Source organism: Mercenaria mercenaria, chromosome 16, assembly GCF_021730395.1.
Source record: "Mercenaria mercenaria strain notata chromosome 16, MADL_Memer_1, whole genome shotgun sequence".
Taxonomy (NCBI): domain Eukaryota; kingdom Metazoa; phylum Mollusca; class Bivalvia; order Venerida; family Veneridae; genus Mercenaria; species Mercenaria mercenaria.
In genome coordinates this window covers 71,937,575-71,954,862 of record NC_069376.1, presented here as the reverse complement: position 1 = coordinate 71,954,862, position 17,288 = coordinate 71,937,575, and the positions used below count along the sequence as shown (strand labels likewise).

At 36.8% G+C, this 17,288-nt stretch overlaps 1 protein-coding gene across 1 annotated transcript; it reads right to left on the bottom strand.

The window, feature by feature from the left end:
* Positions 1–1,464: 1,464 nt before the first annotated feature.
* On the bottom strand, positions 1,465–16,460 carry LOC123540480 (phenolphthiocerol/phthiocerol polyketide synthase subunit C-like). Its single transcript, XM_045325563.2, has 7 exons — positions 16,362–16,460; positions 15,644–15,913; positions 14,179–14,339; positions 13,378–13,581; positions 12,366–12,547; positions 10,759–10,933; positions 1,465–10,272 (listed from the first exon to the last, which is right to left on the bottom strand). Exons 2-7 carry the CDS (start codon positions 15,853–15,855, stop codon positions 4,814–4,816), a joined length of 6,393 nt encoding a protein of 2,130 aa, XP_045181498.2. The 5' UTR covers positions 15,856–15,913; positions 16,362–16,460; the 3' UTR covers positions 1,465–4,813.
* Positions 16,461–17,288: the final 828 nt, after the last annotated feature.

Below are 17,288 nucleotides of genomic sequence, written 5' to 3'. Positions count from 1 at the left end.
ACTTTAGGCGCTTTTATATACATATCTGTTTTATTACAGTTTATGCTGGTCATTGGGGTGTACACGTGGTTTTCACTCTGACATACTACCCGGTATGTAGCTGCACCTGTGCAAACAAACGCTTCCATGAGAAAATAATAAAAGATATCGCCAACCCACTCATCATATTTTCATCCAATCGTGATACCTCGGCCATCTCCGGAATCTTCCGTAAATGTAACCTCAGACATAATAAGGCCCAAGAATACACCAAATGTGAATCGCCTTGGTAACAGTACACGGTATTCGTTTATGACGTATGCATGTGATATTTTTCAATGACAGATTTCCATTTTCGGGTTGACACAATATAAGATTACAACACAAACGCTGCATACAGGTATAATGTCGTCGGGGAATCCCAAAGAAAATAGCCGAATATGTCGCCTTATTATATCAGAGGTGATTTTCGGAGAGAATCGCTGATGACGACAGAATGATTTCCATCTGTCATCCTTGTGTTGACATTGTTACAATTAGGTCAGTTTGGTTCAGATTGTTCTTAAAGCCTAAAATGCAAATAAAGACATTAAATTTTAACTTGGACTGCAAGTACGACTGCATACAGTCAAACCTGTCTTATCCGGCCGTGTCTGAGACCAACAAATTCGTTCGGGTAAAACAAGTTGTCGGATATGATAGATTAATTTCAGTGTATAGGACCATGCAGAAATTCTGGTTATAGCAGGTTGTTGTTTAATTCAAGTGTCGGTTTAGGCAGGTTTCATTGTATATCGTTTCAATAATTATATTATATGGTCGTGTGTTATTAAATTTCCGTTGAAAAAAAAAACAACAAAACCTAATTGGTCAATTTCTTTTTACCCAGGGTAACGTATCAACATTGAATTTGGACACAAATGATGGTATGTCATTTATTCCGTAAATTGTCGTAAATTGCCGTAAATGTACAGAATAAGTTGCATGAAAATCCATTTATATCAGTTGTTACCAAACTTCAACGTTGAAAAGTACCCTTGGGATGAATTTAATTATACCAGTTCAGGTAATTTTTAGGCCAATATAACCCTGTCTTAATTTTGCCTGGTGAAATAACATTTCTTTTGAAAATATTCGACCGACTAGTATGGCATACTACAAGACATGGAGTGGAGTCATGGAGTAGAGACAAATTTGGTGTGGAGTCAAATTTGGATTCGTAGAGTGGAGTCAAATTTGGAGTGATGTCGTGGAGCGGATTCAAACTGGAATGCCGACCAGTATAAGGTCAGTATCAGAAAGACTGCAGCTACAATATACCATCGGATAACAGTTGAAATAAAATCATCCGTTTTAAAATTAATATGGCTGCCAATTACGAATTGATAGACGGACACACGGACAGACGTTATTATTAACTCTCTTATTCATTTTTGTACCACCCAAATCGGGTACTACAGTGTACAGAACAATAAAACAATATAATCAAGTCGTAAAAATTTATTTAAAATATCGTACATGCAGTTCGTATTGGCATATACTAATAAACTAGTATACTAATAAACAAAAAACCAATATTTTCAGAAATGTAAGACAGTTATAATTCGATTTCAAGCTATGAGCCATAATGCATTTTTAGCACACGAGAATACTACGGTTAAAACCGAGGAGAACGTGTTATTCATTTCCATTCTTTTCGCTCGGTATAACAATTATGTCATGATCTAGTGCAATTTAAAGTAACTGCTGAAAATACAAACGTATTTGATCAAAAACAAAAGTTCTGTTGAAAAAACATACATGTGTCTAACAGTTCTTCATATAAAGATAGCCCTCTGGATCTATACTGAATAAAAAACTATGAAAACCTAGTACAACATGAGTACAACATAAGACGTCATAACTATGACGTCACACAAACATGATTGAGACTTCGTCCAATTAGCCAGAAATTAAAGCCATATTAGTTTCACATTAAATGTATACAAATAGCATAAATTGTTTATCCCAACTCAGTTTCATACTAAAAGTCATATCTTATATGCAAACAGAAACACAAAAAATAACGAAAAAGCATCATTAAAATAAAAAAAAAACAGTAATTAAAACATAAAAAGAACAAAACATTTAAAAACACACAAAGATCTAAAAAAAAAAGGTATATTGATCACGTTGGGATTCGAACCAACTCGGCAATAAGAGTCTAACGCTCTAAGCCGGCTCCAGTCAGTATGTGTACTTAAATATTCTGGCTTGGACTTGTCCAAACAGTCACTGCGAAGTTATCAGACGTGGACTGTAACACATTTAAAATATAATAATCTTGTTACCAAATAGAAATATTGTTCTGTGTATAAATGTAAAAATATACAAAATTTAAAGCTAACCAATGAGAGACATAAGTGAAAAAATATTATCTCCCCTGTCAGTTAAAGACCAAGGCATTGAACCTATCTAGTTGGAATCCTCTGACTTTATTGTTGTGTCTCATGGAGATATTCAAGTTATTATTTTTGATTTTTTTCACTTTTCTGTTCATTAAATTTTAGGAGTTTCAAAATGTTAACATAATAGAGCTATACAGCCAGACCTTTTGATTTGATTATCATAGCAGCAAATAATTAAACTTAGTGTATACCCTACAGAGTTAAAAGCAGAGTAATCGAATGAAAGGTCCAAAGTAGTTTCAGAGAGTTTAAATGGAAGATAATTCACTAATGTTTCTCACTGAAACAAATTCAAATATAAAAAACACAAGTAAATCTAAGTTTTACATATAAATTGTTATATCCATTGAAGTAAACAAACGTGTTTAAACGTGCAAATATAACATACTGAATTAAAGGTTTCACAATAAATACAGTCTAATAATTACTATATATCCACATTTAATACAAAAACAAAACAAAAATTAATAGTGAAAACATGTTGACAACATTCCTTTTTTTACATTTCAGTAAAACATTTCTATGACTATCTATGAATACGATTATAAATGAAGAAATGGAGAGCCCTAAGAATAAGCCTTTAAATGAAGAAATGGAAACACACACGTATAGTTTTATTGGCCTTAACTTACATACATGTAAAGTGAGAGATACCGGGGTACTAATATAATCCAAGTAACACATCTTTACATTGAACTTTGTTTGGTTGACATGGCATTGACATATGTGTCCGGAACAAGTCATTTCATTATCTGACACACATACACTTGTGTTATTCCATGTGACAACTGTAAAAGCTAGTATATATTTTAAATTCATTGTCAGTCACATAAAACTTTTCTAGATATTTGACATAGACGCCGAGGTAGAAATATATAGACATATATACAATCAAACCTGTGTTAAAGACCACCTGCGTTAAAGACCACAATTACAAAACTTAAAAATTCCTCGATTTTTAACAGCAGTCAGACCATTATCAATGAATAGAGACCACCTGTCAACAAAGACCACTTTTTGCTTTTCCCATGGATGGTCTTTTCACCTATGGAAGGAAAGAAAATCACCGTCAACTTCTTCAACAATTACTAATACTAATTCTACATATTCATAGTTTTTCATACTTCGCAAAATGATTTACAATCATGTTAATACGATAACAGTCACAATTTATTTCATGTCTGCAAGAATGTTACTTATTTTAAGAAACTGATATTTTATTCGTAACATTCTCTTCTATTCGTCATTTATTGTGAACGCAATATTTCCAAGCTCTCTACAATACATTCTTCAATTCAGAAATAAATTGAATTTAAAAAGCTCTATTTATGCCGTGTATTATCTAACTTCGAGCGAAATTTCTGAAAAATAAATTTCAATTAAACTTATTATTTGTTCATTCTGCATTATTATCTTTCCTTTCCTTGCACGAGACCAGATAACGGATTAAAGAGTCACTGATTTTCTGTTTCACTGTTTTCGTGTTGTCATAAATGTAGTAAATGACTACACTTAATACAAAGTTTAAATTTTATCAACGTATCTACTTTAAGTAAACTTGACCTGATTTTTAATAACTGTTTACTATGGCGTTAATATTTCCTGTTATAGGCAACTCAAATCAGCAAAAGAGCGACATTAGATCCCGGTTAGGTCACTTTAGGTGTGTCTACTGCAATATGTGCCTCAGTCCATCGAGCAGTTAAATGGTACCAGTTAATGGGTACCAGTAATGACAAATGCTGGCAATTATTCTAATAGATGACTGGTTCCAATTATGGCTGGTGTATCGAAAGAGATCAAAATTCGATTTCGGGAACTGAGTCGTGAATGCACGGGAAAACTACGGTAAATACCGTAAAGAACGTACAGTGTAAGTCTTGGCTTACTACTCGAAGTTTAATAATAGTTAACGTTGAGATGAATTGTTTTGCAATTGAGCAAATATATTAGTATACACTATGTGCTGATATCACGTTTTGGCCTTACATACTCGTTCACTTCAAACAGATAGTAGTTGACAATCACATATTTACACAAAATATATCAGTGAAGAAAGTCGATACTTTGTACAAAATGTATAAACATTTGTGTATCACAGCATTTAAGATTTTATGATAATATGAAAATCAACTCTGTATAATTATTATACATACTGATATAAAACATAGCCATTACAAGAATTGTTTTGATTACAAAAGTCAGAGAGTGTATTCGGCATAGATATGTATCAGAATTTAGCTTTATGATTGCATCTAGTAGGCAACGAGACAGCAAATTTTTTTTTTTTGTAAGTATTACTTTGCGCACTTTTTAACAATCATCCACCAATGCAGTAAGTCCAAAATTAACTAACATATTAACTTTCATCAGTCCCAGGAGGAACATTATTCTTTTTTTCTAGTATCTTCTTTATGTACAGTAACAAACAACTTTTCTTGAAGCAGATCTGCCATGTCTGAAATTGTACGGCCTGTGTCTAACATGAAACGCGGAGGAATTCTATAACCCGTCATTTCCTGGATTACGTTGATGAACGTAACGGTTGACATTGAATCAAAAGACATTTCCGATAACGTCGACGTCTTGGATATCTGACCGACTGGACCACCGATGACTTTGCCCGCCACAAGTGTGAGAAGTCCTACCAAAGAAACCATTTGCGTTTCTGTGTCGGAATTTTTCAGAGATTGAACATCAAACGAGATATCTGCTGCCTCGTTCCCGTTTTCATCACTTGTAATTTTGGAAACGGATTCATCTAAGAGTAACTCCATCCGAATTCTTGGTCTGACCATGTGCGGGTTGAGGTAGTCTTTAGCTGCTGCGTCCCAGTTTATATCGCTGTATACAACACTGGTCGTGTTTCTCAGCAATATCTCTTGGTAACAGCTGCGTATTTCGGTAACGGTCATCAGACTATAGCCACGTTTAGCGAAGTTATCAATGAACACAGATCTGGCAGCCATACCAACACTCAGCGCTCCCCAATCTATTGCCTGACCTGGCAGTCCTGAACGTCGTCTCCATTCCATACAAGCGTCCTGAAAGGAATTTGCCGCACCGTAATTACTTTGTCCTGGAGATCCAACGAAACGGTTGATTGATGAAGACACAACAAAATAATCCAGATTGTTTGCTCGGGTTGCTACGTGCATATTGAGAGTTCCCAATACCTTTGGTTTAAGTACATTTTCTAATATTGTCTCATCCATGTTCATAAGCAGCTTGTCTTGTAAAACTCCAGCGCAGTGAAAGACACCTTTTAGAGTGAACTGGGGTGCTTTGACCTGCAGTGTCTGCAACGCATTAGTAACAGACTTAAAGTCGTTAACATCACACTGCAAGAAAACTATACTGCTTCCTGTTGACTTTGAAAGGCTGTTGGCTTCCTCGGCCTTGTCACGTGCGACTGCTCTTCGGGACATTGGAGCTACAACTCCGGCTCCCATTTCAGCCAGAAGTTTTACCGTTTCCCATCCGAGACCTGTCGTGCCACCGGTAACGATGTAACAACCCTGTCTTGAAAATAAACTTGAGAGCGAATGTCTCAGTGGAATATTCAAACGACAATCTTTATAAAGCTGAATGACGTTGCATGGAAATGTAATATCATCGGAGGTTTCAAAAGATCTGACAGCAGCTCTAGACACGTGTTGTGACATGCAGGTCTCCACGAATTTGCTGTGTCTTTGTAACCATGACACGACCTTTGGTAGAACTTTTGAAATGTACTTCCTGTCGAATAATTGTTCTGTTGTAATTTTGATGATGGTGTGTTTGTTGGTTCTTGCTAAGGTTGTTCCAGTTGATTCCTGAAAGTTATTTTGCAAACACACAATTGTGCTGCATTTCCACAGTAGTTCAAAACTTTCTTCGAACTTTGTTAGTGTTAAAACCAAATCAACTGGTGTTTGATCTATATCTTCTGGATTAATTATACTTGAATGTTTCAAGCTTTTCAACATTTCTTCAAGAATTGCGTATGGCAATGCTTTGGAACGGCCTTTGCAAACAAAAACATTCTGTCTGAACGGAACATGTTCTACAAACTTCCAAAACACCATAGCATATGTGATTAACCCGGGTTTGTAGAACGGAAGATCTTTCAAGTGAATAATACATTCTTTAGGAACTGATGTTTCTGTTCTTATCTGGGTTGGATAAAATGCCACCACCTTCCACATATCTTCCATTCCTTCTATATCATTTTGAGATACCCCTGTCTTGCAAACTGGACCCCATTTCTTGCTCGTGGATCTCGGGTAACCTGTATATTCTACGCCTATAACTGAATGTCCATCCGTAAGAGAGTCTTGCCAAATGTCTTGCTCTGATTTCAGTTCGCTGGTTGTTCTGGGGAAAATATCACTAGGATGCAAGGCTACTTCGGATACTCTTATTACGTGAAACACTTTATCTGATTCTCGTCTGTCTGGCTCCGAAATGCAAAGATGTTTGTCGCCTCTTCCTGAAGACTGTTTGGTGATAACGTCACATGGACTAGCAAAAGATCCTGCTGGCCTTGTTTCTCTTCTAAGTGATGGTGTCAGTTCACTACGTTTAACCTTGTTAAGCTGTGCCCCTAAAATGTTGTCATACTGTATTATTATATCAGGTACTGTCGTCGAAAGACGATGAAGACTTGCAGCTATAAAGTTGACGAGGCTGTTTCTTGTCTCTTCCAGGTTTGGTTGCAAATCGACCATAGTTATATCACCGTGGATAAATTCCAAGTGAAGAGAACGAACAAAGCCCCACAACTCTGCTCCTATCATATTATGTCTTGCTTTCTGTATGGGCAACGCTGGTTGGGTATTTTGTGTAACAACGTATAATGGGGTAGGAATGGCAGATTTAGTTTTGAATTTGACGAGTTCCGTCAGGAGGAGACAATTTCCTTTGATCAGCTGGTATTGGTCAGATGCTCCTTCTTTTGTAGTAATGTGTTCAACAAAATTTTCTTGTATCAATAGCACTATAGCATCTGCGTGTTTAATAGAGCCCCAACGCTGTCTTGCGATGTCAAATGATTCCCTTACATATGTTCTGTATGTGTCACAATCCCTGTTTTGCCGAGAAACGATGATATTTCTAAAAGTTTCAAAAGCCAGTGAAGTTTTTTGATATTCAGCATTTGCCATAAGAAGTACTTTGGGGCAAGCTAGATTGCTGTCTTTTGCATACCCTTGAAGCTTGTGCCAGTGAAGCTCATAGCTAAGTTCGCAAGGCGCAGCGTGTCCATGACGACGGCTGAATGTACAGTAATTTACAATTTCTGCAACAGGAAGACCATCTTGTGTTAACAGGAGAGCGTTGTAGTGGGCTTGAAACACGGTCTCTAATATTGTTGTGTTTATTCTTTTCGTATATATGATCATTTTCTCTTCTGGTTTTCTGTAGCTGTATATTTCGTTTATTGCTACTGGTAAAAATGTCAACTGTTCTTTTTGTATTGTACTCATCAGGTCTTCATTGGTTGTGTTTATTGTTGACTGCATCATAACGTCAAGTATACATGGATGTAATACAGTTGAGTCTGCTTCGGTTAAGATATTGTTAGGAACATTCATTTCTGACAGACTTTCCTTGCCGTTTGTAACGGCATTTAGCATGAGACGAAAACACTTTCCGTGTTTAAATCCAAGTGACTGCAGCCTTCTGTATATATCTTCGCTTTCGAAGGTTTCAGTTTTCGCACTAGAGACGGACATTCGTAGGCTTTCCAAATCGATACTGCCTCTTCTTACTCTTTCGGAAGAAACTTGCTTCACCCAACCTTTACAAGTAACCACGTTCTGATGTTTCACGTGAAATAACACTTCCTCTTCTTGTTTGACAGTAGAAATCTGAAGAAGAGTTTTTCTACTATCTTCTATTTTCACAGGACGCAAAAATTCTACAGACACTGCAGACTGATCTTTAGTCTTCTTCGCTAATTTACCAATTTCAAAACCGATATCTGCATAGCAGGCTCCTGGGAGTATAACTGTTCCGTTTACTTCATGCTGATAGACAAACCATGTTGTCTCTTGGTCAACTTCCATTTTGAATTGACTGTGTTCACTTGTCGCAGGTACCCGTTTAATGTAAGGATGAGCAACAGACGATGTTTCAAGCTTCTGTGTCCTCGTTAGGGCGTTATCACTTCTGAAAAGCTTTTGGTGTCTGCGACGCTGGTATGTGGGTATTTCTGTTGGTAGGCCTCTGCAGGGAAGTAATAATTCCCAAGTAATATTTGCTCCAACTTCGAATAATTTACAGATTGAATCTGCGAGCGTATTCATGTCATCTTCCTTCTTCATGGATGGCAGTACTGTGTATTTTGTTTCATTTGGTAATATATTCTTGACATGTGCTCTCAAAACAGGATGTGGTCCAATTTCAAGAAATATATTATGGCCCTTATGTGTTGTAGAGTTTCTGACAGCATCATCAAACAAAACTGGATATTTCACATTTTTCTCCCAGTACTCTGCCGTGGAAAGAAGTCCATTCGTTTCAGATTTTCCAGTTACAGATGAACACATTGGTATAACCCCACGTTTGCTCTGGATATGTTCTAATTTCGCTTTTAGTTGATTTGCAGCATCCACGACAAGAGGACTATGGTAGGCACAACCGACATCGAGCTTTGTTATTACTGGAGTTGTATCAGGTATACTATCAAGACGTTTTGTAAGATTATGGATGGCATCTTCGTCACCGGAAATAGTACAAGACACTGGACTATTAATGACGGCTACGCACACCTTTTCGTTGCTTGTCGCACAATACTTCTTGACCGTCTCTGTCGGAATGTTTCGTACAACTGCCATTGTTCCCCGCTTCACACTGCTAAGTGCTATGGACCTAAAATATATTATATGGACCGCTGTCTTTAAGTCTACATAGCCTGCTATATACGCTGCGGCAACTTCCCCTACTGACTGGCCTACTACAGCCTCTGGTGTCACTCCAAGTCCTTTCCAAAGAGTTGCGAGTCCAACTTGACAACAAAATATTGCGATGTGCGATACAACTGGATCTGTGTTTATATCACTTGAGTTGGCAAACGTCTCTTCTATCGACCAGCCTGTGAGTAGTTCCAGATGGCCGTCGATTTCGCGTATCGTATTGTGAAATATTTCGATATCTAACAGGGACTTGCACATTCCACGCCAGGTTGTTCCAACTCCACAGAATACAAACACTATTTTATTTTTGGCGGTAGCTGTTGGAGTTTCTTCTTTCCTAGACAAAACGTTCTCGCATTTTGTGACTAGATCCCCCTGCGAGTGTACTTGAAATACCTTCCTGAAAGGATGATGATCCCTTCTGCACGTTGATGTACAAGACAAAGATGCAATGTTGTATTTTGTGGACTTAAGATTCTCCGCCAAATGACGGATATTATCGCGCAGAGATACGGCATCTAAAGCAGAAACTGCCACAAAATATGGTATGGCTGTTTGCTCCCCGTGGTTGTTTCTATCAACATTGACAAATTCTTTTACAATAGCGTGTGCGTTAGTGCCTCCAAAGCCGAAACTATTGACACATGCAACCCTTTCTAAACCGTTTGTTTTTATCCATGGGGTGCACGTAGTTGGAACATTGAAACCATGTTTTGACAAAGACAGTTTCGGATTTTCATTAGCTTTTGTATACCACAATGACGGTACAATTGTATCATGCTTCATCATCAAAAGTACTTTGATCAAACCTGCCACTCCAGCGGCCGCCTCCAAATGGCCAATGTTTGTTTTCACAGAACCAATAAATATATCCCGTGCCCCGGATACTGTACCAAAGTGGTTTCCCAAGGCTTTCACCTCGGTTGGATCACCGATGGCGGTGCCTGTACCTAAAAATACAAGGTAATGCACAAGGTAGGATGCACATTTGTACGAGCATTGTAAATATATGAATAATGATTCTCTTTAAATGTTTGTCAAAAGGACTCTAAGTGAAATTCAAAAAGTAAAATGGAACTGCCAGAAACCGATGTCGATCATGACACGTACAATATAACATATATATATAGATATATATAGCTGTCTTCCTTGTTCTAGTCATCCGCCTTGGGAGCCAGAGGTCGAAGGTTCGATACCCAGTAGGGATTCGTTCTGACATGGCTGGTTGGTGAGCAGTCAGCTAGTCAAAAAATGGTTACCGTTTGCCTACCTGCCTAGTGCATGGCATTAAAGAATAGGATTCGAGAGGTGAATATACTCAGAAAGAAGGTGTCTCAGAAATGTGTGGCCCTTTCAGTAGGTTTGACACTGTAATATGGCACCATAATAAGCACACACTTTATCTTTACCTTTATATATAATATTAGCATTCTTACCATGTGCTTCAATAACTGATATGATGGATCTGTCTATATCATGTTTTCTATACATAGTTTCCATTAACTTTTCTTGTTGCTGCCCAGATGGTGCTGTAATGGGAGAAGCATTTCGGCCATCTTGATTTGAACCTGCTGTAATAGTTGCCCATATCTTGTTTCCATCTTGCAGTGCCTGGAACGAAAAGTAAAATAAATACATATAACGTTTGCACCAAAATTTCGGCGCTTGAATATTTTCAACAACAGAAAATTAAAAAAGAATAACTTGTCATAACATTATCAAAGAATGCTATCATCTATTTTAGTATTGTCTACTGATATCATATACAAAATGTTAACCATTAGACTGCTTCCATTGCTAAAATGGGCTTCTCCATCTTTCAACCAGGACAGTAACATTTATAGTCTATAGAGTTTTTCATGGAAAATTGTTTTGTCTTATTTTAAGTAGCTCATTCTCCTTAACAGAATATATTTCCTGGTGCTTCTAAAATAAAAAATAAAGGTCACTTTGCTTGTATTAAGGTTTATTCTATAAAACAAATTGGTCAAAATTGGAAACTAAGTAACATTTATGATAGTAACTTGTTAAATTGCATCGTGTAAATGCGTTGGACTTTTTCTTGCTGAGAGCATAAAAGCAGTATGGGGAACTCACTGTTCCCATTCTTGTCTATAATAGTGTAGGAGTTGCCTCTTTCACAGTATTGATCCATATACTGATTTACTTACTATTCTGTTTATTACTTGTGTTTATTTGCTGTAACTAGATGTTAAATTGCATCATGTAAATGCGTTGGACTTTTTCTTGCTGAGGGCATAAGAGAACATTTGTACAGCAGTATGGGGAACTCACTGTTCCCATTCTTGTCCACAGCAGTGTAGGAGTTGCCTCTCTCACAGTATTGATCCATATACTGATTAACTAACTATTCTGTTTATTACTTGTGTTTATTTGCTGTAACCAGATGCATACTATATGCCTTGGATTTAATAAAACTGAAAGTGAAACTGAAAACTTACTGACTGAATAACGAATAGTGCAGATCAAGATCAGTCTGCAAAGCAGATATGCAGTGTAGTATTGATCTGCAGTGGTCGCTAAGGCAAACATACTGCTAAGAGTCAATTAACTATCTTCTTAAAGCAACTCGTCCGCAGCCCTTGGTAAAATACTTTATTTTAGAAGGAATCATCAATTTAAACTTTTTCAGTATAATTTCTTATAATGCAATGCTGTACATATTTTTGAAATTTTACGCCGCAAAACTGTAAACGTTGCAAACCCTTTTGAAATATAGTATAACAATATAGCGTGCCTTAAAACCAAACTCTACACAGTCAATGCATTGTCCCACAGTGCTATGCAAATTTTCACTTATTTTGTTGATTCTAGCTTGCTTTTGATTACATATATTTGCTTTACAGATGTCGTTTTTGAGAAATTATATATTATCACCAGTACAAGTGAACTAGCAGCTTTACATATGCTATATTGTTAATCAAACATGACATTTTATAAGGCGAGGGTGTTTCCTTTACTATTTATCAAAGCACTGTTGTTCAGTACTTAATATAAGAGATAAATGTTATCATGTATCAACCTTTGATACTTTCTTCAATACGACAATGCCACATCCTTCACCCCTAGCATAGCCATTTGCCTCTGCGGTAAACGTTTTACATTGTCCATCAGGGGAGAGCATTCTAGCCTTCGACAATGCAATAAACAGTTGTGGATCTAGTAGAACATTCACTCCGCCACATATTGCAATATCGCAAGTATCTGTAGTGAGAAAAATGTGTGTAAATGATTGACTACAAACTATACTGTCAAATTTAAAAGTATAATATACGATGCGGCCGACTCATTTCATTCATACACAAAGATTGTCAAAAAAAAACTAAACAGTATGTTATACAGCATTTTAGAAATGAAATACAGTGAAACCTGTTTTAACTGACACTTTAATTAAACGACAACCTGCTATTAACCAGCTCTTCTGTTTGGTCCCCATACGCTGATTTTACATTAAAATTAACCTGTCATATCCGACTACCTGTTTTATCCGACCGAATTTGTTGGTCCCAGACAAGGTCGGATAAGACAGGTTTGACTGTACCGTATTCGTAAACCACAGTGGTACTGTTTGTAAACGAAGATCTATTCATTTAGGTTAAAAAGGTAAAGATATAAGTCCAGCAGAATACATAGCACACAAAACGCACAGCCGCCCAAAAAGCATAGATATATTGAGCAGTATACTGTAACACAATATTAGCAAAGTGTAGAAAAAAGACACAGGATACAGACATAAATTATAGGTGAAACTAGGAGAACCGCCTCTGAACGGTCAGTGGCAAAAACACCACTGGGGGGTTAAAACCGATTAAAGGTGCAGCTTGATTACCGACTTACACTTTCATGTTATCGATCAACAATCAGTCTTTATTTGCAAATATCTGGTCTACGGTAATACATGTTTTACATTAAATGTCGCAAACACATTAAACATTAATAAAGTTCAAAATCGGCTTCCTGGAGTGCACACTGTGGAAGTCACAGTCGCCTGACGTCACAGGCGTGATCGGATAACGCTAATAATATGTAAATACCTAATAGCAACGCTTCTGATGCTATTTTGATTGCAACAAGAGATGAAGAACACGCTGTATCTAAGGTCATAGCAGGTCCGGTGAGATTATAAACATAGGAGACACGTGCACTGATGATGCTATTGTGTGTTCCGGTCACGGAGTAGGTACTGCTAACTGTTGTATCGTCCAGGACATGGCCTTTGTAGTCATCAGTCATGCATCCTAAAATATTAAACTAGGTTTGATAAATTGAATACAAAACTGTCTTGTCAGACCTGTCTGGGACCAATAATTAGGTCGGATAAAACAGGTTGTCGGATATGACAGGTTAATCTTAATGGAATATTTCTTGCAAATTGGCTGTTGAAATGTTCATGGTATTTTCTCCATAATTGTCATGACTATCTTGACTGCAAAATTGAAAGCAGCTATTAACGGTCTATAAAGTGAAGTCTCTGGCGTAAGAAATTAGTAGTTGAATGATCAAATGTACAAATGCAAAGTTCAGGACATTAGGCAAAATTTCTTGGTTTTAGTCGTTTTCCTTGCTCGGTAAATCTTTCGAGTTAGTTCTGTGTTCGTCTACAAGAAAACCTAGTTGTCTTATACAAACATTTACAAGAAAACTCCCCTATGGAGTCCTCAAAAACTCTTTTAACGCCATGTGAACTCAGTTAATTCTATGCTCTTGTACAAATCGTCGCCTCAACGCGAAACTAGTCTATGTGTATATAGAAATAGAAGCAGATAGACTAGTTTCGCGTTGAGGCCACGAAATATACCTTTGTCGTATACAAACATTGACAAGAAAACTCTCACCTATGTAAACACCTGTGTTTGAGCCCTCAACATCTTTCCGTGTTATACCAGCATCTTCAAATGCCATGTGAACGCAGTCGAGTACCATGCGTTGTTGTGGGTCCACGAGCTCTGCTTCCATATCATTTATGCCATAGAAGCGATGGTCCCATTCATCTATGCTGTAAATTAACACGTGAGAAATATTTATACGTTATAGAAGTATATCTCGCACTGTAAGGAATGTATGTATTTAACCGTCAATTGTTCCTTTTTTGTTGCTATTTAACACATATACACGCGTTTCACTTATTAAATATGTGGGTACAAATAAGTGCTCTAATAAGCTGTTTTTGTTTGTTTCTTTTGTTTTGAGTTTTACGCCCTTTTTAACAGTCATATGAGGCAGACAGTTTACCTAACAATCGTTCATGGGAAGAAATAGTACTAGACTCCCATCCTCCGTAAGAAACTGTTAACTTTTTCAAAAAAAAAAAGACATGGTCGATAGCGGGGGCTCAAACCCACGACCCCTTTTCAGTGAGAGGTTACAGTAATTTTAAGTCAGCCACCTTAACTACTCGACCACGGAGGCGTGTTACTTTGTCGTTTATTAACATCCAGATATGTACGATTGGTTTGACTGTCTCACGACCGACTTTACCTTTTTAATACAGACAATCTTTTCAAATCGAAAATACTATTTTTTCTTATATATTGGAGCTAAAGTACAAGAAACAATGAAATGCAATAAATCCTGCCTAACCTATACCGACAATAAACCCAGCATTCTACCCTATCGACAATAATTCCTGCCTACCCTACCGACAATAAACCCTGCCTACCCCACCGACATTCAATAAACCCTGCCTATCCTACCGACCTACAATAAACCATGCCTACACTGCCTACCCTCCCGACAATAAACCCTGCCTACAATAAACCCTGCCTACCCTTCCGACATTAAACCCTGACTACCCTCCCGGCAATAAAACCTGCCTTTCCTATTGTTTTAATCAAGAGTATACGAAACATAAATAGTTTTTGGCCTACGTAGGAAGTAAAGTTAACGAATTACAATTAATTAATGTTAGAGAAAACACTTAAAGGTCGAGTATATATTGACACAAAAGCCCTTGTTGGTCGCTACGCTATCACCTTCGGGGTTTCTATATTCTTTAAATATGTATATTTATCCTCTAACGTTTACTTGTATTAATCTTTCAACAAAATTTAGACTGGATAACATCTTTTAACATAACTGATATCTAAATGTTATTAAAAATCCGATATGTAAACAAAGTTTACTCATTCTTAATACGGCGTCAACGTAAACAGATCAAAGCACGCGTGGGAAATTTTGATTAAGGGTATAAATAATTTCTTCAAGAGAAACGATGTCTCAAGCATAAATAATAAGACACAATGGCGGGTCTGAATAAATTATTAATTGATATCTTTTAGCAGAAAGTAATGTATAATTTACCCATCGACGAAGCCCGCAGTTCGGACATACATCTTTCCAGGAGCATTGGGGTCGGGGTCATAGTAGGCATCGATGTTCCACCTGTCCCGAGGTACTTCCTTCACGTGGTTTTCTCCATTACTCAACACCCGCCAGTACTCCTTGAGGTTCCTGGCCCCCGGGAACTTACATCCCACTCCAACTATTGCTATTTCGTCCAATTCTTGCATCATTTAACTCTTCTTGTATTCATATTTGTTCATCAACTTGGAAAGGTTTTTGTGTCCGCATCTTAAAAATGTTTCAACCAATTATTTTACATATAATACAATTATATTATTCATTATATAATCTATGATAAATATCAATACATGTATATCATTTCATTACATAATATATGTATAATGATAAATATCTGTGTATTATTTCATTATACAATATATGACATTTCGACAAGTTATTTCGTTTATTAATAGCATTTTACAATATATTTTTGAAAACATTATTTCATATCTAATAAAGAGTATACCACCAATTAATCTGTTATTTATATGAGTCAATGCTGAAATAACATTTAGAAATATATTTAAAAAAAAAAACCTTCATATCTATTAAAATACATGACTTTTTTGTACACCGCATTTTTTCTGTAGTATTATAATGCATCATTTTTCAAATGTTGTAACCATGGCACAAAAGACAAGTGAAAGAAGTAAGAGAAAAAAAATGATAAACCTACCTTTGATGCAAACGGGTAATGACTGCGGCGTTATAAAAATGACAAGTTTTATAAAAAAAAAGAATCTCGAGGGTTTACAAAAATGTTTCCGAAAGTCGCGCATAAAAGTATATTTATGTACTTAAGAGGGTCGTTCCGCAAGTATCCATAGTAGCCTTGTAAGTTCCTGTGTAACATTATTTATTATTTTCTGTTGCATATACCCTAGGAAGCAAGAGCTGTCATCGTGTATCCGCACAGTTTGAATAAAGCAGGTAAAAGTATGAAAACATTTTACATGTTATTTTGTGTAAATGCCATATAAGAGGGAAAATGAAAGGTAAGGCACTGCCTCAATCGGGAATCGATCCGACTTCAACTCATCCCATAATATTTGAAAAAATTGAAGGACACAGTTTTCAAGTCGATAGTAAATATCTCATTCAGTATATCGCATGTTACCGTAGAGGGTTCGATCCCGATTTTCATTGCTCCGCACAGGATCGATTCCCTATCAATTTAAATGTATATTTTGGAATAAAAACAACACTGCCCATTTTTGTACTGATGGGATGAATTCGGCTATCATCGGGTATCACCATGGTAAAACTAACGGCTATCACCATTTGACAGGATGAACTCGGGTAAAACTACATGACTTAAAGATGCAAGACATACTATTTTTTTCCGAACGAATTTTCTAAAGGAACCTTGTAAAGTATCATTTTCAATATATTGAAATATCGTCTCTATTGAATGACCATGTCTTTGCCTTTCTCTTTCAAAACTGAATAGAATACGTTTTTTCTTTCATTGTTGACGCTTACCATATGTAAGGGGAAGTAACCGCTGTGGGGAGTTTGACTGAATTGTTCAACGAATCTTCTGGGGTGGGGTGGGGGTGGGGGGTGGGTGTTGTGAGTCGATTTTCGAACGCACTAATTAAGA